This window comes from Rhinoraja longicauda, chromosome 1 (genome assembly GCF_053455715.1).
Source record: "Rhinoraja longicauda isolate Sanriku21f chromosome 1, sRhiLon1.1, whole genome shotgun sequence".
Classification (NCBI taxonomy): Eukaryota; Metazoa; Chordata; class Chondrichthyes; order Rajiformes; family Arhynchobatidae; genus Rhinoraja; species Rhinoraja longicauda.
In genome coordinates this window covers 139,114,333-139,134,569 of record NC_135953.1, presented here as the reverse complement: position 1 = coordinate 139,134,569, position 20,237 = coordinate 139,114,333, and the positions used below count along the sequence as shown (strand labels likewise).

The window sequence follows — 20,237 nt, the reverse complement described above, 5'->3', positions numbered from 1 at the left end:
TCTGCATATGTGGCACTGAACCACAAACTATGGAGCACCTGTTGAGTCAAGTCAAAGTTTGTTTGTCACATACACATAAATGTGCAGTGAAATGAAAGATTACCCAAAGTCGAACAACAAGAGCAATAAAAATAAGCAATAACACACACAATCAAACAAAAAGAAACATCCATCACAGTGAGTCTCCTCCAGTCCCCTCCTCACTGTGATGGAAGGCCAGAATGTCTTTTCTCTTCCCCTGCCGTCTTCTCCCGCGGTCAGGCTGTTGAAGTTGCCACGTTCCAGGCCGCACCAGACGGTGAAAGGTCCGCAGCGGGCCGACCCAAGTCCCGCGATCCGGGGGGGCAAAGACGCTACCGCTGCACGTCGGGGCGGTCGTGGCTCCCGACATTGAAGCCCCCGCCGGGCAGAGAAAATCCCGCGACCTATTTCAGGCTGCGCCGGACGGTGAAAAGTCCGTGGCGGGCCGACCCTAGCCCCGCGACTCGGGGCGGGCGAAGACGCTGCCACTGCCGGAGCTCCCGATGTCGGCCCCAACCCAGGGGGCTGCGAGCTTCTGACGTCTATCTTCAATAGAATGTCTTCTATTGGAGCACCAATGCAAAGCTGAGAATCTCGCAGTGAACAATGATGTTGCTAAGAGCTGTGTTCAGTTTTGGATGAAACACAATATCGAGCATGCACAGACAAGATAAGGAGGAGACTCCTCTCAGCTCCATGGCCTCAAGTGGCAAGGAACTGCATACGCTGGCTTACAAAATTATAAAGACACAAAGTGCTGGGGTAACTCAGTGGGTCAGGCAGCATCTCTGGAGAACATGAGTAGGTGACGTTTTAGGTCAAAACTCTTTTTCAGACTTATCAGTCTGAAGAATGTTCCCAATGTTGGGGGAGTCCAGGACTAGGGGCCACAGTTTAAGAATAAGGGGTAGGCCATTTAGAACAGAGATGAGGAAAAACTTTTTCACTCAGAGAGTTGTAAATCTGTGGAATTCTCTGCCTTGGAAGGCAATGGAGGTCAATTCTCTGCCTTGGAAGGCAATGGAGGTCAATTCTCTGGATGCTTTCAAGAGGGAGCTAGATAGAGCTCTTAATGATAGCGGAGTCAGGGGGTATGGGGAGAAGGCAGGAACGGGGTACTGATTGTGAATGATCAGCCATGATCACATTGAATTACATCGAAGGGCCAAATGGCCTACTCCTGCACCTATTGTCTATAAGAAGGGTCCCGAGCCGAATCATCACCCATCAATGTTCTCCAGAGATGCTGCCTGAGCCGCTGAGTTACTCCAGCACTCTGTGTCCATGTTCTCCAGAGATGCTGCCTGACCCGCTGAGTTACTCCAGCACTCTGTGTCCATGTTCTCCAGAGATGCTGCCTGACCCGCTGAGTTACTCCAGCACTCTGTGTCAATGTTCTCCAGAGATGCTGCCTGACCCGCTGAGTTACTCCAGCACTCTGTGTCCATGTTCTCCAGAGATGCTGCCTGACCCGCTGAGTTACTCCAGCACTCTGTGTCCATGTTCTCCAGAGATGCTGCCTGACCCGCTGAGTTACTCCAGCACTCTGTGTCCACGTTCTCCAGAGATGCTGCCTGACCCGCTGAGTTACTCCAGTACTCTGTGTCCATGTTCTCCAGAGATGCTGCCTGACCCGCTGAGTTACTCCAGTACTCTGTGTCCATGTTCTCCAGAGATGCTGCCTGACCTGCTGAGTTACTCCAGCACTCTGTGTCCATGTTCTCCAGAGATGCTGCCTGACCCGCTGAGTTACTCCAGCACTCTGTGTCCATGTTCTCCAGAGGGGAGCTCACACAGCAGCCATGTTATGTCTCATTGGACGCACCCAACCACACAGTCAAACACCTCCAGCTACAGTCCATATGTGGCAGAGCAAGCAGATCAGACCCTTCAGTGACTTCACAACCCAAAGGATTGGAAGCAGTCCATCCTCTAACCCTCGGGGATTGCGCACGTAGATGAAAATTTCTATATTAGTCTTCAAAGGGGCAAACTGGATAAATATTTAAGCAGAAGAAAAATTGGAGGGAATCGTGGAGAGAACCAAAACAAGGGACAAATAGGCAATAGACTTAAAGTATGGGCACTGGTTAACTCCCTAATTCCATAGACAACAGGAAGATAAGTCAAGACATAGACAGTTAATAGCATAAAAAGCGCAGACTTATCTAACAATTTAAAATAAAAATATAAAAATTGAGAGTGTAAAAGGACAAAAAACAAAACCACTGAGCTCAATAATAGAGTCCCACATACTATACGAGCCCAACACAAGCTGCTGAAGGGTATGCTGAGATAAGTACAAGAGAATAAAGGTAGTTTTTACAATGTCATCAGAAGAAGTAAAGTCAGCTAAAAGCCTGATTGAAAAGATGTTTTTCGCTGCCGTTTAAAAATGTCAACTGTTAACTGAAACCCAGCAGATGCTTCAGTATTTATTTATCGGTCGCTTTGAAGTTATGTTTACATGTGCACTCCTTTGAACTGCTTTGAGTCTGAAGGAGGGTCTCGATTCGAAACGTCACCCATTCCTTCTCTCCAGAGATGCTGCCTGTCCCACTGAGTTACTCCATCATTTTGTGTCTATCCTCAGTGTATCTGCCAGTCCCACTGAGTTACTCAAGCATTTTGTGTCTATCTTCAGTGTACACCCATTCTTTCTCTCCAGAGATGCAGCCCGTCCCACTGAGTTACTACAATATTTTGTGTCTATCTTCGGCGTACCTGCCTGTCCCACTGGGTTACCTCAGCATTTTGTCTCTCTCTTCAGTGTCTATGCCTGTCCCACTGAGTTACTCCAGCATCTTGTTCTATCTTCGGTGTATATGCCTGACCCACTGAGTTAACCAGCTGTAAACCAGCTTCCGCAGTTCCATCCTACGCAGAGCAGCTCATGTTGGGAGAGCAAGCAGGAGTGGGAAATGCAGCCACCAGCTGTCTCTGGGAGAAGCGATGAGTCAGCTCAGTATTCCCAGCTCTGGTCGACTCAACCCAGCCCCTGGGGAGAGAAAGCATGTGGAAATGCCACATTCCCACCCAGCAGAAGATGACTGCAGCCCCACCTCAGCCAGCAAATCCATCCCTATCCATCCCCACAGACTGCCAAACTCTTGCTCCTATGTACAGTGTGTCCACAAGTCAGGTGATCATGACATGGGAATGACCTGTAAGCTATTCCATGTAACTAGTATGATACGTGGAATCACGTTCCATGGAACTAGTGAGCTAGTCCATGTAACTAGTCCACAGGGCAGTATTGTTCAGATTAACTTTACAAGTTAATTTGTAGTCTAAATTTGTCCGAAAACTAAAATGAAACATTTTTGCCAATCTGGAAGTAACTGAGGTTTAACATAACCTGTCAACTGGAGTTAGACACAGAATGCTGGAGGAACTCCACTGGAGTTTAGAAGGATGAGAGAGGATCTTATAGAAACGTATAAAATTATAAAAGGACTTGACAAGCTAGATGCAGGAAACATGTTCCCAATGTTGGGGGAGTCCAGAACCAGGGGCCACACAGTCTTTGAATAAAGGGGAGGCCATTTAAAACTGAGGTGAGAAAAAACTTTTTCACCCAGAGAGTTGTCAATTTGTGGAATTCTCTGCCGCAGAGGGCAGTGGAAGCCAAATCACTGGATGGATTTAAGAGAGAGTTAGATAGAGGTCTAGGGGCTAGTGGAATCAAGGGGTATGGGGAGAAAGCAGGCACGGGGTATTGATTGGGGACGATCAGCCATGATCACAATGAATGGGGGTGCTGGCTCGAAGGGCCGAATGGCCTCCTCCTGCACCTATTTTCTATGTTTCTATGTTTCTAACTCAGTGTGACAAGCAGCAATCCCTGGAGAGAAGGAATGGGTGACATTTTGGGTCGAGACCCTTCTTCAGAAAACATCACCCATTCCTTCACTCCTGAGATGCTGCCTGTCCCCTGCTGAGTTACTCCAGCATTTTGTGTCTGTCTTTGGCGTAAACCAGCATCTGCAGTTCCTTCCTCCGCATTTCCTCTGATACAGTTTTGTGCAGAAATATACCGCACCACTATCTTTAATTAATTTTGATCCTTCCACGGCAATATGCAAATATTTTCAAGCAAACACAAGGTGAACATTTTCACATCATCTCTCAAATCAACATTCTGAAAATATTGCATTGATGCACATGTTCAAAAACTGCACACAGGTCGCAAAGCCCACACATTTTTCACCAATGTTTCATAATTTTAAATTTGCACGGATTACTGAAACAACAATGTCATGCTTTTGAAGTCAAAGATATTCAAGGATGTGAACAAAAATCACTAAGAAGGGCAGAGAGCCAAAGGAAGGCAGGCACTGGGACATGATGGTGAAAAGCTCGATCAGTACGGGGTATTTTAAGGGGACTTATGAATACCATTTCTCTTAAACCAGGTGAGAAGCTCAGAGTGCAATAGAAATGATCTCTGGCATTTGACATTTCTACCCTTGGGTGAAGAAGACTCTGACTATCTTTCCGATTTCTGCCTCACAATTTAATGTATATCTGTCAGGTCATTGGAGAAGGAACTTGATATAGCACGGTCCTGGAAGTGGAGAACTTCAATGGTTTCTCTTCAGGTTTGGTGTGGCATTATCCAGAATAATAGTAAAGATCAATACAAAATTACAGCTGGAAAATTCAAATTCAAAGAAAATGTTGGAAACACTCAGAATGTCAGGCAGCATCTCTGCAAAAAAAGCGAATGCCATGTTGGTCTTCATAATGAGAGGGTTTGAGTACAGAAGAAAATAGGTCCTTCTGCAGTTGCACAGGGCCCTGGTGAGACCACATCTGGTGTACTGTGTGCAGGTTTGGTCTCCTAATTTGAAGAAGGACGTCCTTGCCATTGAGGCAGTGCAGCGTAGGTTCACCAGGTTAATCCCCCGGATGGCGGGACTGTCATATGAGGAAAGATTGGAAAGACTGGGCTTGTATTCACTGGAGTTTTGAAGGATGAGAGGGGATCTTACAGGGACGTATAAAATTATGAAAGGACTGGACAAGCTAGATGCAGGAAAAATGTTCCCAATGTTGGGGGAGTCCAGAACCAGGGGCCACACAGTCTGAGAATAAAGGGGGGGCCATTTAAAATTGAGGTGAGAAAAAACTTTTTCACCCAGAGAGTTGTGAATTTGTGGAATTCTCTGCCACAGAAGGCAGTGGAGGCCAATTCACTGGATTAATTTAAAAGAGAGTTAGATAGAGCTCTGGGGGCCAGTGGAATCAAGGGATATGGGGAGAAGGCAGGCACGGGTTACTGATTGTGGATGATCAGCCATGATCACAACGAATGGTGGTGCTGGCTCAAAGGGCCAAATGGCCTCCTCCTGCACCTATTTTCTATGTTTCTAAAAACTGAGTTAACATTTCAGGTGACCTTATCAAGCTGGGAAAGGGAGAAGACAGGTCAGCTTTAAGTTGCAGAGTGTGAGGTGAGACTTGGGGAGGACAAAGAAATATTGCTGATTTGGCAGGATTGGGCTTCCCATGTTGAAGAGGTCTTCTGGTTGATAGGTTAATGGGGGCAGTCGGAGAGAAAAGGGAGTGTAGCGGCCAGCTTCTTGTCTATATTAATTAGCTCCCAAGCTGCCACTTGCATAGACCGGGTCAGCGATAAGCATAATGACTCGAACAAATAATAACAGAGATCCTCCTTGACTTTAATAGTTAGTCTTCTTTATTTGAAAGTGCAATAAACATATTGGCATATCTCTTGTCATCGACTGGTTATTAATTGCTAGGTAAAATTCCATATCTTACCACAGTCTATGCGATTGTTACGAATTGCCAGATATAACTTCGACACAGTTTGTATTAATCTTCTAGTTAATAAAACTTACAGGCGATTACATCATGGCTGATAAATCTTTTGGCGGAGCTTCTAGCTGACCCTCTGTGGGCACCTCCCAGCTCACACACTCCGCCCGTACGTACCCCAACTGCCCGCACTCTGGCTCCGCCCAGCCCCTACGTAAACATTGCATTAACTCTATAGTGTCCAAACTACAGCAGGATACAAGGTAATGATATTAATGAGCAAAAATAATTAATAACTCCAAAATGGCTCCTACAGGGAGCAATGACCAAAGGCTTACGTACAAGCTGTGATATGCAGGCCAGAGATGTATGAAATAACCACAGATCAGACGGGCCAGTAGATAGAGGAGAAACTGAATTACAGATAGATGAGTAAGAGTCAAGACACAAAATGCTGGCGTAACTCAGCGGGCGGGACAGGCAGCATCTCTGGAGAGAAGGAATGGGTGACATTTCGGGTCGAGACCCTTCTTCTGACTGCGTCACGTCAAGTTACCCATTTTTTATTTCTAACGGAGCTGGGAAAATACCTGATATTGTTGAATATCAGGTATTTTCCCAAAGGCTGTCCCAAAGTCTATAATGTGGCCGTAAGGCTGAAGTTTCTGTGCCTCAAGCCTACAATGGGCCTTCTTTAACATTGCTTTTCCTTCCTGTGAATGTATGATCACCCTATGACAAATGGTTCTCTCCATCAATATGCTCATTCACCTGGGTGAACTTGTTCTCAACTGAGCAACTGTTTCGGTTCACCTTGCGGCCCTCCCTGAAACATTGGCAAGAGTAATGTTACTGCTTTCTGTATTCACAGAGAATACGGGAAGTATTCTGTTCACAGAATTACTTATTAGTTCACAGAGAACTAAACAAAAAGTCATATTTTGCTATTGATTTCCACCCTAGAAAATAGGTGCAGGAGTAGGCCATTCGGCCCTTCGAGGCAGCATTGCCATTCAATATGATCATGGCTGATCATCCAGAATCAGTATCCCCGTTCCTGCTTTCTCCCCATTTCCCTTGATTCCGTTAGCCCTAAGAGTTACATCCAACTCTCTCTTGAATACATTGATAGGCGGTGACCCAAAATGTCATCTATCCAGATCCTGCCTGACCCGCTGAGTAACTTCAGCACTTTCTGTTCTCCTCAAGATTCCAACATTTGCAGTTCCTTGTGTCTTCCATGTGTGTGTTCATTGTAAAGTTAATTCTTCACTTCCCTACAGAATTCCGAGTTTATTCGCGGTTTATAACGTGATCAATATCTAATCCGGCATTGAGTTTATTTGTAAAGGCCAGAGATACTTATTATACTTTTAAATACTAGATTTCTAACACGTTGATGGTTTCATGGTTCCTGTGGCTTCATTTCACTCATACAAAATTATAATTATAATTTTAAGATGATATATTCGAGGCAAGCTTGTGGTCAGTTTGCTAATGTTTGTGTTTTAACCAAACTGATGACACAACAATATCTTTTCTAAAACAAGAAGGATATAGGCAGCTGGGATCAAGTGCATCCCTGGAGGAGTTTCGGGAACTAAGGAGTAAACTGGAAAAGGAGATCAGAGGGGCAAAAAGGGGCCAGGAGATAGCTCTGGCAGGTGGCATCAAGGCCAATCCCAAAAGATTTTATAAATACATAAGGGAGTAAAGGGTAACTAGAGAGAGAGCGGGACCTCTCAGGAGCCACAGGAGATGGGCAAGGTCCTCAATGAGTATTTCTCCTCTGTATTTACTGAGGAGAAAGACAGTAGGACAGAGAAACTTGGGGCAGTCAATGGAAGTGTCGAGAGCAGTCAGTGTTACCGTCGAAGAAGTACTGAAGGTACTGTCGTGTATGGAGGTAGACAAATTTCCGGCGTCATGATCAGCTATATCCGAGGACATTGCGGAAAACTAGAGAGGAAATGGCGGGAGCCCTGGTTGAAATTTACAAATCGTCCTTAAATACAGGAGAGGTGCCGGAAGACTGGAGGGTGGCTAATGTTGTGCCTCTATTCAAGAAGGGCTGCAGGGAAAATGTTGCGAAATGTTGCTGGGCGGCACGGACTTGGAGGGCCGAAAAGGCCTGTTTCCGGCTGTATATATATGATATGATATGATATGATATAAGCCGGTGAGCTTAACATTTGTAGTTGGTAAGTTACTGGAGAGTATTCTGAGGGATAGGTTATACAGGCATTTGGATGGGCAAGAGCTGATTAGGGATAGTCAGCATGGTTTTGTACGTGGGAGGTCGTGTCTCATAAATCTGATTGAGCTTTTTGAAGACGTGACCAAAAAGGTCGATGAGGGCAGAGCTGTAGATGTTGTATATATGGACTTCAGTAAAGCATTCGACAAGGTTCCGCATGGTAGGCTGCTCCGGAAGGTTAAATCGCATGGGATCCAAGGAGAGATAGCTGAATGGATAGCAAATTGGCGCCATGGAAGGAAGCAGAGGGTGATGGTGGAAGGTTGCTTCTCGGACTGGGGGCCTGTGACTAGTGGTGCTGGGCCCGTTACTCTTTGTGATCTACACCAATGATTTGGATGAGAACATACAGGGCAAGATTAGCAAGTTTGCTGATGATACAAAAGTGGGTGGTTTTGCAGATAGTGAAGATGGGTGTGAAAGATTGCAGCAGGATCTGGATCGATTGACCAGGTGGGTGGAGGAATGGTTGATGGAATTTAATGCAGAGAAGTGTGAGGTGTTGCATTTTGGGACATTGAACAAGGGCACGACCTACACAGTGAATGGTAGGCCTCTGGGGAGTGTTATAGAGCAGAGGGATCTAGGAGTGCAGGTGCATGGTTCTTTGAAGGTCGAGGCGCAGGTAGATCAGGTGGTCAAAAAGGCTTTTGGCACTTTGGCCTTCATCAGTCAAAGTATTGAGTGTAGAGGTTGGGAGGTCATGTTGCAGTTGTATAAGATGTTGGTGAGACCACATTTAAAATATTGTGTTCAGTTCTGCACACCGTGTTGTACGAATGGTATTGTCAAGCTTGACAGGATTCAGAAAAGATCTACGAGGATGTTCCCAGGACTCGCGGGTGTGAGCTATAGGGAGAGGTTGAGTAGGCTGGGTCAACTATTCCTTGGAGCGCAGGAGGATGAGTGGGGTTCTTATAGCGGTGTACAAAATCATGAGAGGTATAGATTGGGTAGATGTACAGAGTCTCTTGCCCAGAGTAGGGGAATCAAGGACCAAAGGACATAGGTTCACGGTGAAGGGGAAAAGATTTAATAGGAATTCGAAGGGTAACTTTTTCGCACAGAGGGTGGTGGGTGTATGGAACAAGCTGCCAGAAGAGGTAGTTGAGGCTGGGACTATCCCATCATTTAAGAAACAGTTAGACAGGGACATGGATTTGGAGGGATATGGACCAAGCGCAGGCAAGTGGGACTAGTATAGCTGGAACATTGTTGGCCGGTGTGGGCAAGTTGGGCCGAAGGGCCTGTTTCCACACTCAATGACTCTAACAAAACTCAAGGGAGAACAAAATTTGACTATTTAAGTGGGTTTCTATTAGATTCCGTTTTTGGATATTGTAAACCGACAGAGGTAGACATTGAAGATTGTGAAAGGCTAAATGGGTCAGATTCTTTGGGCAGTAATGTTCTGGTGATGAACGATTTTGGATTCACAATAGTAAGTCTGAAAGTGAAGAAAACCATACTGCCTAAGAACAGGAGCTTATCACCTTAATGACCTCCCTCAAGACAATAATAGACAATAGACAAAGGGGGGAGCATCTTATCAAACTTAATTACCTCCCTCAAGACAATAATAGACAATAGACAATAGGTGCAGGAGTAGGCCATTCGGCCTTTCGAGCCAGCACTGCCATTCAGTGCGATCATGGCTGACTTCAGATGCTGAAATTGCCCATATGTGTGATTTACACATTGACATTTTACACATGAGGCCTTGGCTGTCTACGGCTTTGTGTCTCAATGCAAGGTGTATTCGTAATAAGGTGGATGAATTAAATGTGGAGATAGTTATTAATGATTATGATAAAGTTGGGATTACGGAGACATGGCTCTAGGACCAAGGCTGGGAGCTCAACATCCAGGGATATTCTATGTTCAGGCGGGATAGACAGAAAGGAAAAGGAGGTGGGGTAGCGTTACTGGTTAGAGAGGAGATTAACGCAATGGAAAGGAAGGACATTAGCTCGGAGGATGTGGAATCGATATGGGTAGAGCTACGAAACACTAAGGGGCAGAAAACGCTAGTGGGAGTTGTGTACAGGCCACCTAACAGCAGTAGTGAGGTTTGGGATGGCATCAAACAGGAAATTAGAAATGCGTGCACTAAAGGTAAAACAGTTATAATGGGTGACTTCAATCTACATATAGATTGGGCGAACCAAACTGGCAGGGGTGCTGAGGAAGAGGATTTCTTGAAATGTTTGAGAGATGGTTTTCTAAACCAACATGTCGAGGAACCACCGAGAGAGCAGGCCATTCTAGACTGGGTATTGAGTAATGAGGAAGGGTTAGTTAGCAGTCTTGTTGTGCGAGGCCCCTTGGGCAAGAGTGACCATAATATGGTGGAGTTCTTCATTAGGATGGAGAGTAACAAAGTCAATTCAGAAACAAGTGTTCTGAACTTAAAGAAAGGTAACTTTGAGGGTATGAGACGTGAATTGTCCAATATAGACTGGCAATTGATACTTAAAGGGTTGACGGTGGACATGCAATGTAAGGCATTTAAAGATTGCATGGATGAACTACAACAATTGTTCATCCCAGTTTGGCAAAAGACCAAACCAGGAAAGGTAGTGCATCCGTGGCTAACAAGGGAAATCAAGGATAGTATTAAAACAAAAGATGAAGCATATAAATTAGCCAGAAAAAGTAGCATACCAGAGGACTGGGAGAAATTCAGAGTCTAGCAGAGGAGGACAAAGGGTTTAATTAGGAAAGGGAAAATAGATTATGAGAGAAAACTGGCAGGGAACATAAAAACTGACTGCAAAAGCTTTTAGAGATATGTGAAGAGAAAAAGACTAGTTAAGACAAATGTAGGTTCCTTGCAGTCGGAAACAGGTGAATTGATCATAGGGAACAAGGAGATGGCAGACCAATTGAACAAATACTTTGGTTCTGTCTTCACTAAGGAAGACATAAACAATCTGCCGGAAATGGCAGGGGACCGGGGGTCAAATGAGATGGAGGAACTGAGGGAAATCCAGGTTAGTCGGGAAGTGGTGTTAGGTAAATTAAATGGATTAAAGGCAGATAAATCCCCAGGGCCAGATAGGCTGCATCCCAGAGTGCTTAAGGAAGTAGCCCCAGAAATAGTGGATGCATTAGTGATAAATTTTCAAAACTCTTTAGATTCTGGAGTAGTTCCTGAGGATTGGAGGGTAGCTAATGTAACCCCACTTTTTAAAAAGGGAGGGAGAGAAAAAACGGGGAATTATAGACCAGTTAACCTAACATCGGTAGTGGGGAAAATGCTAGAGTCAGTTATTAAAGATGGGATAGCAGCACATTTGGAAATTGGTGAAATCATCGGACAAAGTCAGCATGGATTTACCAAAGGCAAATCATGTCTGACGAATCTTATAGAATTTTTCGAGGATGTAACTAGTAGAGTGGATAAGGGAGAACCAGTCGATGTGTTATATCTGGACTTTCAGAAGGCCTTCGACAAGGTCCCACATAGGAGATTGGTGTACAAACGTAAAGCACACGGTATTGGGGGTTCGGTGTTGAGGTGGATAGAGAATTGGTTGGCGGACAGGAAGCAAAGAGTAGGAATAAACGGGTCCTTTTCAGAATGGCAGGCAGTGACTAGTGGGGTACCGCAAGGCTCAGTGCTGGGACCCCAGTTATTTACAATATATATTCATGATTTGGACGAGGGAATTGAATGCAACATCTCTAAGTTTGCGGATGACACGAAGCTGGGTGGCAGTGTTAGCTGCGAGGAGGATGCTAGGAGGCTGCAACGTGACTTGGATAGATTAGGAGAGTGGGCAAATGCATGGCAGATGCAGTATAATGTGGATAAATGTGAGGTTATCCACTTTGGCGGCAAGAACAGGAAAGCAGAGTATTACCTGAATGGTGACCGATTGGGAGAAGGGGAGATGCAACGTGACCTGGGTGTCATGGTACACCAGTCATTGAAAGCAGGCGTGCAGGTGCAGCAGGCAATGAAGAAAGCGAATGGTATGTTGGCATTCATAGCAAGAGGATTTGAGTATAGGAGCAGGGAGGTTCTGCTGCAGTTGTACAGGGCCTTGGTGAGACCGCACCTGGAGTATTGTGTACAGTTTTGGTCTCCTAACCTGAGGAAGGACATTCTAGCCTTAGAGGGAGTACAGAGAAGGTTCACCAGATTGATCCCTGGGATGGCAGGACTTTCATATGAAGAAAGACTGGATAGACTCGACTTGTACTCGCTGGAATTTAGAAGACTGAGGGGGGATCTTATAGAAACATATAAAATACTTAAGGGGTTGGAGAGGCTAGATGCGGGAAGATTGTTCCCGATGTTGGGGAAGTCCAGAACCAGGGGTCACAGCTTAAGGATAAGGGGGAGATCTTTTAGGACCGAGATGAGAAAACATTTCTTCACACAGAGAGTGGTGAGTCTGTGGAATTCTCTGCCACAGAAGGTAGTTGAGGCCAGTTCATTGGCTATATTTAAGAGGGAGTTAGATGTGGCCCTTGTGGCTAAAGGGATCAGGGGGTATGGAGAGAAGGCAGGTACAGGTTACTGAGTTGGATGATCAGCCATGATCATATTGAATGGCGGTGTGGGCTCGAAGGGCCGAATAGCCTACTCCTGCACCTATTTTCTATGTTTCTATGTTTCTATGTCGTCAATGGTAGAACATTGGATTTTTCTCATAGTTTAGTTTTTAGTTTAGTTTAGAGATACAGTGCGGAAACAGGCCCTTCCGGCCCACCGGGTCCGCGCCGACCAGCGATCCCCGCACATTAACACTATCCTACACACACAGCAGGGTCAATTTTTACATTTACCAAGCCAATTAACCGACAAACCTGCACGTCTTTGGAGTGTGGGAGGAAACCGAAGATCTCGGAGAAAACCCACGCAGGTCACGGGGAGAACGTACATACTCCGTACAGACGGCGCCCGTGGTCGGGATGGAACCCGGGTCTCCGGCGCTGCGTTCGCAGTAAGGCTGCAACTCTACTGCTGCTGCGCCACCGTGCCACCTAAAGTCTCTACAACAGTACAATCAAGGCCTGGTTTGTGCATTCGGCAATAAAGCAAAGAAAGTCAATGCTGACTAGAATAAAGCTGTCCACAGAGCCTCAACGACGGTGCTCTGTGACAGAGGTTTTCAGTTCCCGACAAGTACCAACGTCAGGGCATCAGTGGTCATAGTGAGAACATTAAGCATCAGTTTGACAAATTCTGGCAAATAACAAACCAGGGAGGAGAAAACTCCCCGGTGGTCACAGTGGCGCAGCGGTAGAGTTGCTGCCTTGCAGCGAATGCAGCGCCAGGGAACCGGGTTCGATCCTGACTACGGGCGCTGTCTGTACGGAGTTTGTACGTTCTCCCCGTGACCTGCGTGGGTCTTCTCCAAGATCTTCGGTTTCCTCCCACACTCCAAAGGCGTACAGGTTTGTAGGTTAATTGGCTTGGTACATGTAAAAATTGTCCCTAGTGGGTGTAGGATAGTGTTAATGTCCGGGGATCGCTGGTTGGTGCGGACCCGGTGGGCCGAAGGGCCTGTTTCCGCGCAGTATCTCTAAACTAAACTAAACTAAAAAAAACTCCAATGAAAATTTGTTGAAAATATTCAGCAGACAATACTTGTGGAGAGAGAAACGGAGTTTAAGAATTCAGATCAATGACATTTCAACAAAATGTTCTATGTTAAAAATCATAAACCTAAAACATTAACACTGTTTCTCTATCCACAATATCTACTTGACCAGCAGGGTGGTTACAACACCTTTTTTTCTGAACAGATTTTTATCATCTGCACTATTTTGCATTTGAAATAAAGAGCTCAAATTCCTAACTAAATGTTTAGAGCTCTACAGCTGAAAAGGTCAGGATATCATGGATCAGTTGAACTGTAAAAAGAATATTATCCAGCACAGAAAAACAAAATCAATATGTACACAGCACGGAAACAGACCAAGGTCAGCCATGCCTAGGGTTGCCAACTGTCCCGTATTAGCCGGGACACCCGTATTTTGGGTTAAATTGGTTTGGCCCGTACGGGACCGCCCTTGTCCCGTATTAGGCCCGGGGGACGCTGTAGGTCCGGATGCTGTAGGCCCGGACGCTGTAGGCCCGGACGCTGTAGGCCCGGACGCTGTAGGCCCGGATGCTGTAGGCCCGGACTCTGTAGGCTCGGACGCTGTAGGCCCGGACGCTGTAGGCCCGGATGCTGTAGGCCCGGACAGTGTAGGTCCGGAATCCCAGGCGTTGCCTAATGGAGGTTGCGTAGCAACTCGCCTCCTGGCCCGGGCGGCCGCCATTGGTGGACAGGGAGCAGGTGGCTGTTGACTGGGTGAAGTCACCTTGTCCCTTATTTGGGAGTGAGATAGTTGGCACCCCTAGTCTTGCCGTCCAAGGGCGGCACAGTGTTGCTGCTGGTAGAGCTCCTGCCTCACAGCGTCAGAGACCCGGGTTTGATCCTGACCAAGGGGGCTGTCCAGAATTTGCACCTTCTCCTTGTGACCGCGTGGGTTTCCCCCGGGTGCTCTGGTTTCCTCCCACATCCCAAAAACATACATGTTTGTAGGTTAATTGACCTGTAAATTGCCCTGAGTGTGTGGGGAGTGGATGAGAAAGTGGGATAGCATAGAACTGGTGTGAATGGTTAGTATCGACTCGGTGGGCCGAAGGGCCTGTTTCTATGCTGTATTTCTGAACTAAAGTGAACTAAGATACCCTATCTACACTAGTCCCACCTGCCCACATTTGCCCAATATCCCTCTAAGTGTTTCCTATCCATGTATTTGTCCAAATAACTTTTAAATATCATCATTGTACCTGCTTCAACTACTTAAGGTACTACAGGGTACTTAAGAAGGTGGCTTTAAAAATTATGGACGTATTGGTGATCATTTTCCAATGTTCCATAGATTCAGGATCAGTTCCTGTGGATTGGAGGGTAGCTAATGTTATCCCACTTTTTAAGAAAGGAGGGAGAGAGAAAACAGGAAATTATAGACCAGTTAGTCTGACATCAGTGGTGGGGAAGATGCTGGAGTCAATTATAAAAGACGAAATTGCGGAGCATTTGGATAGCAGTAACGGGATCATTCCGAGTCAGCATGGATTTACGAAGGGGAAATCGTGCTTGACTAATCTTCTGGAATTTTTTGAGGATGTAACTAGGAAAATTGACAGGTGTATGTGGTGTACCTCGACTGTCAGAAAGCCTTCGACAAGGTCCCACATAGGAGATTAGTGGGCAAAATTAGAGCACATGGTATTGGAGGTAGGGTACTGACATGGATAGAAAATTGGTTGGCAGACAGAAAACAAAGAGTGGGGATAAATGGGTCCCTTTCAGAATGGCAGGCAGTAACTAGTGGGGTACCACAAGGCTCGGTGCTGGGACCGCAGCTATTTACAATATACACTAATGACTTGGATGAAGAGATTAAAAGTACCATTAGCAAATTTGCAGATGATACAAAGCTGGGTGGTAGTGTGAATTGTGAGGAAGATGCTACGAGGCTGCAGGGTGACTTGGACAGGTTGTGTGAGTGGGCGGATGCATGGCAGATGCAGTTTAATGTGGATAAGTGTGAGGTTATCCACTTTGGTGGTAAGAATAGGAAGGCAGAGTATTATCTGAATGGTGTAAAGTTAGGAAAAGGAGACGTACAACGAGATCTAGGTGTCCTAGTGCATCAGTCACTGAAAGTTAGCATGCAGGTACAACAGGCAGTGAAGAAAGCCAATGGAATGTTGGCCTCCATAACAAGAGGAGTTGAGTATAGGAGCAAAGAGGTCCTTCTGCAGTTGTACAGGGCCCTGGTGAGACCGCACCTGGAGTACTGTGTGCAGTTTTGGTCTCCAAATTTGAGGCCTCCTCCTGCACCTATTGTCTATTGTCTGTACATCTTCTGGCCGCTCATTACGTACACCCACCATTTCAAGGGCATTACAATATACTGATGCTGCACTTGCAGCTAATGGAGAGAGATTAATTTTGAAATAATTATTATGCTGATGGAATGGTAAATCACAAAAACAAATGGCCAGAGAGTTTATTCATCAGTATGCTGCTGCACCTTTCCCTGTCAGCAAGACAAAGGAGATTATGATGAGAGGAGATCTTATCTAAACGTATAAGATTATTAAGGGGTTGGACACATTAGAGGCAGGAAACATGTTCCCAATGTTGGGGGGGGGTCCAGAACAAGGGGCCACAGTTTAAGAATAAGGGGTAGGCCATTTAGAACGGAGACGAGGAAAAAACTTTTTCAGTCAGAGAGTTGTGAATCTGTGGAATTCTCTGCCTCAGAAGGCAGTGGAGGCCAATTCTCTGAATGCATTCAAGAGAGAGCTGGATAGAGCTCTTAAGGATAGCGGAGTCAGGGGGTATGGGGAGAAGGCAGGAACGGGGTACTGATTGAGAATGATCAGCCATGATCACATTGAATGGCGGTGCTGGCTCGAAGGGCCGAATGGCCTCCTCCTGCACCTATTGTCTATTGTCTATACATCTTCTGGCCGCTCGTTACGTACACCCACCATTTCAAGGTCATTACAATATACTGATGCTGCACTTGCAACTAATGGAGAGATGAATTTTGAAATAATTATAATGCTGAGGGAATGGTAAATCACAACAAAACTAATTGTAATGGCCAGAGAGTTTATTCAGCAGTATGCTGCTGCACCTTTCCCTGTCAGCAAGACAAAGGAGGTTATGATTGACTTCAGAAAGCAAAGCGGACATGTACCCCAGTGATACATTGATGGCGGCGAAGTGGAGATGGTTGAAAACTTCGATTTCTGAGGAGTATACATTACCGGCAATTTGTCCTGGACCTGTCAAAACGAAGCAATGGCCAAGAAAGCACGCCTCTACTTCCTTAGAAGGCTTCGGAAGTTCAGCATGTCCCCAACAACTTCTAACTGATGTGCCGTAGAAAGCATCTTTTCAAAATGCATCACCGCTTGGATTGGGAACAGCACCATCCAAGACCGCAAGAAAATGCAGGGAATTGTGGACGCAGCCCAGACCATCGCACAAACAAACCGACCTCCCTTCCATTGACTCCATCTACACTTCAGGCTGCTCCAGGAAGGCCAGCGGCTTAATCAAGGACCATTCTCACCCCGGTCACTCCGTCTTCTCCCATCCTGTTATTCAACAGCCTGACCGCGGGAGAAGACGGCAGGGGAAGAGAAAAGACATTGTGGCCTTCCATCACAGTGAGGAGGTGACTGGAGGAAACTCACTGTGATGGATGTTTCTCTTTTTTGTTTTTTTTGTGTTGGTTTGTGATTGTGTGTGTTATGGCTTATTTTTATTGCACTTATTGTTGGACTGTGGGTAACGGAAGTTCATCCAAAAGACTTGTTTTTTTGGATGACAATAGAAACATAGAAACATAGAAAATAGGTGCAGGAGTAGGCCATTCGGCCCTTCGAGCCTGCACCGCCATTCAATATGATCATGGCTGATCATCCAACTCAGTATCCCGTACCTGCCTTCTCTCCATACCCCCTGATCCCTTTAGCCACAAGGGCCACATCTAACTCCCTCTTAAATATAGCCAATGAACTGGCCTCAACTACCTTCTGTGGCAGAGAATTCCACAGATTCACCACTCTCTGTGTGAAAAAAAACGTTCTCATCTCGGCAATAAAGGCGATTCTGATTCTGATTCTGATTCTGATCAGGCAATTGAACCATCCTATCACCAACTAGAGAGTGGTTCTGACCTAGAAGCATATCAAATTCTTAAAGGATTGGACAGGCCAGATGCAGGAGAAATGTTCCCGATGTTGGGGGGAGTCGAGAACCAGGAGTCACAGTTTAAGAATAAGGGGTAGGCCATTTTGGACTGAGAATCTGTGGAATTCTCTGCCACAGAAGACAGTGGAGGCCAATTCACTGGATGTTTTCAAGAGAGAGTTAGATAGAGCTCTTAGGGCTAAGGGAATCAAGTGACATGGGGAAAAAGCAGGAATGGGGTACGTATTTTGGATGATCAGCCATGATCGCATTGAATGGCGGTGCTGGCTCGAACGGCCGAATGGCCTACTCCTGTACCTATTTTCTATGTTTCTATGTTTTCTATGTTTCTATGTATGTTTACCATCTACCTCATTGGAGACCCTTGCACTATCTTTAATTGGACTTGTCTGGACTTTATCTTGCATTAAACGTTATTCTTTTTATTCTGTATCTGTACACTGTAGATGGTGCTTGATGGTAATCATGTATAGTCTTTCCACTGACTGGATAGCCCACAACAAAAAAGCTTGTCACTGTACCTCGGTACCAGTGACAATACACTAAACCAAAACAAACTGTTGTTAAAATTTCAGTCATAGCTTAACTCAGATTTGCATTTAAAATTGTTTTTTTTTAAATTGGGGGTTTCGAGCTCCCGATTAATGTGGCTTAATCGTTCTTGGAACTCTGGCCAAATAATGAAGATTGCAAAATGATCAATATCTTTTATGGTTAGAGTGCCTAATTGCAGATTTATAATATTCTTCACAAGAAATATAGAAAAATCATTGTTATTGATTGGATTTAATTTGCTTTGTGATTTTTGATACAGTAACCAATTTACTTTTCTTCTTTTTCAGTATATTAAAAGCTTTTGCAATGAATCGTGGATAAAGCACTTTGGAACAGCAATAGAAGCTGAATCGTTAACTCTTCTCTGGTCAATAATAGTCTCCATTGCTGCCATCGGTGGTCTGTTTGGTGCATTTATTGTAACCTTTTTATTAAAATATCTGGGCAGGTATGTATATAACCATATAACAATATAACAATTACAGCACGGAAACAGGCCCGTTCGGCCCTACCAGTCCACGCCGACCACTTTCTCTGACCTAGTCTCATCTACCTGCTCTCAGACCATAACCCTCCAATCCCCTCCCATCCACATACCTATCCAATTTACTCTTAAATAATAAAATCGAGCCTGCCTCCACCACTTCCACCGGAAGCTCATTCCATACAGCCACCACCCTCTGAGTAAAGAAGTTACCTCTCATGTTACCCCTGAACTTTTGTCCCTTAATTCTGAAGTTATGTCCCCTTGTTGGAATCTTCCCCACTCTCAAAGGGAAAAGCCTACCCACGTCAACTCTGTCCGTCCCTCTTAAAATTTTAAAAACCTCTATCAAGTCCCCCCTCAACCTTCTACGCTCCAAAGAATAAAGACCCAACCTGTTCAACCTCTCTCTGTAGCTTAAGTGCTGAAACCCAGGCAACATTCTAGTAAATCTCCTCTGTACCCTCTCCATTTTGTCGACATCCTTCCTATAATTTGGTGACCAGAACTGCACACCATACTCCAGATTCGGCCTCACCAATGCCCTGTACAATTTTAACATTACATCCCAACTTCTATATTCGATGCTCTGATTTATAAAGGCAAGCATACCAAACGCCTTCTTCACCACCCTATCCACATGAGATTCCACCTTCAGGGAACAATGCACAGTTATTCCCAGATCCCTCTGTTCCACTGCATTCCTCAATTCCCTACCATTTACCCTGTACGTCCTATTTTGATTTGTCCTACCAAAATGCAGCACCTCACACTTATCAGCATTAAACTCCATCTGCCATCTTTCAGCCCACCCTTCCAAAAGGCCCAAGTCTCTCTGTAGACTTTGAAAATCTACTTCATTATTAACTACACCACCTATCTTAGTATCATCTGCATACTTACTAATCCAATTTGCCACACCATCATCCAGATCATTAATGTAAATGACAAACAACAGTGGACCCAACACAGATCCTTGGGATCTGTATGTAGTCATAATAAAATGAGCCATAAATTACACATCCTTTGCTTTCTGATGCGTCTAATGTAATGCATTCTCCTAAACTATTTGCAACTTGTTAAACTTTTATTTGTCTGTTTATTGAAAAATTTGGGTGTGTCTATATTGAATGAGTCAGTGAATCAGACCACCCTTTGGTTCAGAAATAGATCATTGATCTGTTGCATAGATTCAGAGTCAGAAAGTCATACCGTGTGGAAACAGGCCCTTCTGCCCAATTTGTCAACGTGTCCCATCGACACTAGTCCCACCTGCCTGCCTGCATTTGGCCCATATTCCTCGAAACCTATCCGATTCATGTACCTGTTGAAATGTTTCTTAAATGTTGCGGTAGTACCGGCAATTACCTCCTCCGGCAGCTCGTTCCACACA

The 20,237-nt window shown here is 45.2% G+C and overlaps 1 protein-coding gene across 5 annotated transcripts in view; it reads left to right on the top strand.

Annotated features, from left to right (window-relative positions):
- The window catches only part of slc2a9l2 (solute carrier family 2 member 9, like 2), a 250,648-nt gene that overhangs the window by 27,074 nt on the left and 203,337 nt on the right, over positions 1–20,237 (top strand). For all 5 annotated transcript variants that reach the window (XM_078407285.1, XM_078407305.1, XM_078407314.1 and 2 more), the window contains one exon: positions 18,648–18,808. In XM_078407285.1, the coding sequence (XP_078263411.1) occupies positions 18,648–18,808 (161 nt within the window). The remainder of the gene's footprint in view (positions 1–18,647; positions 18,809–20,237) is intronic.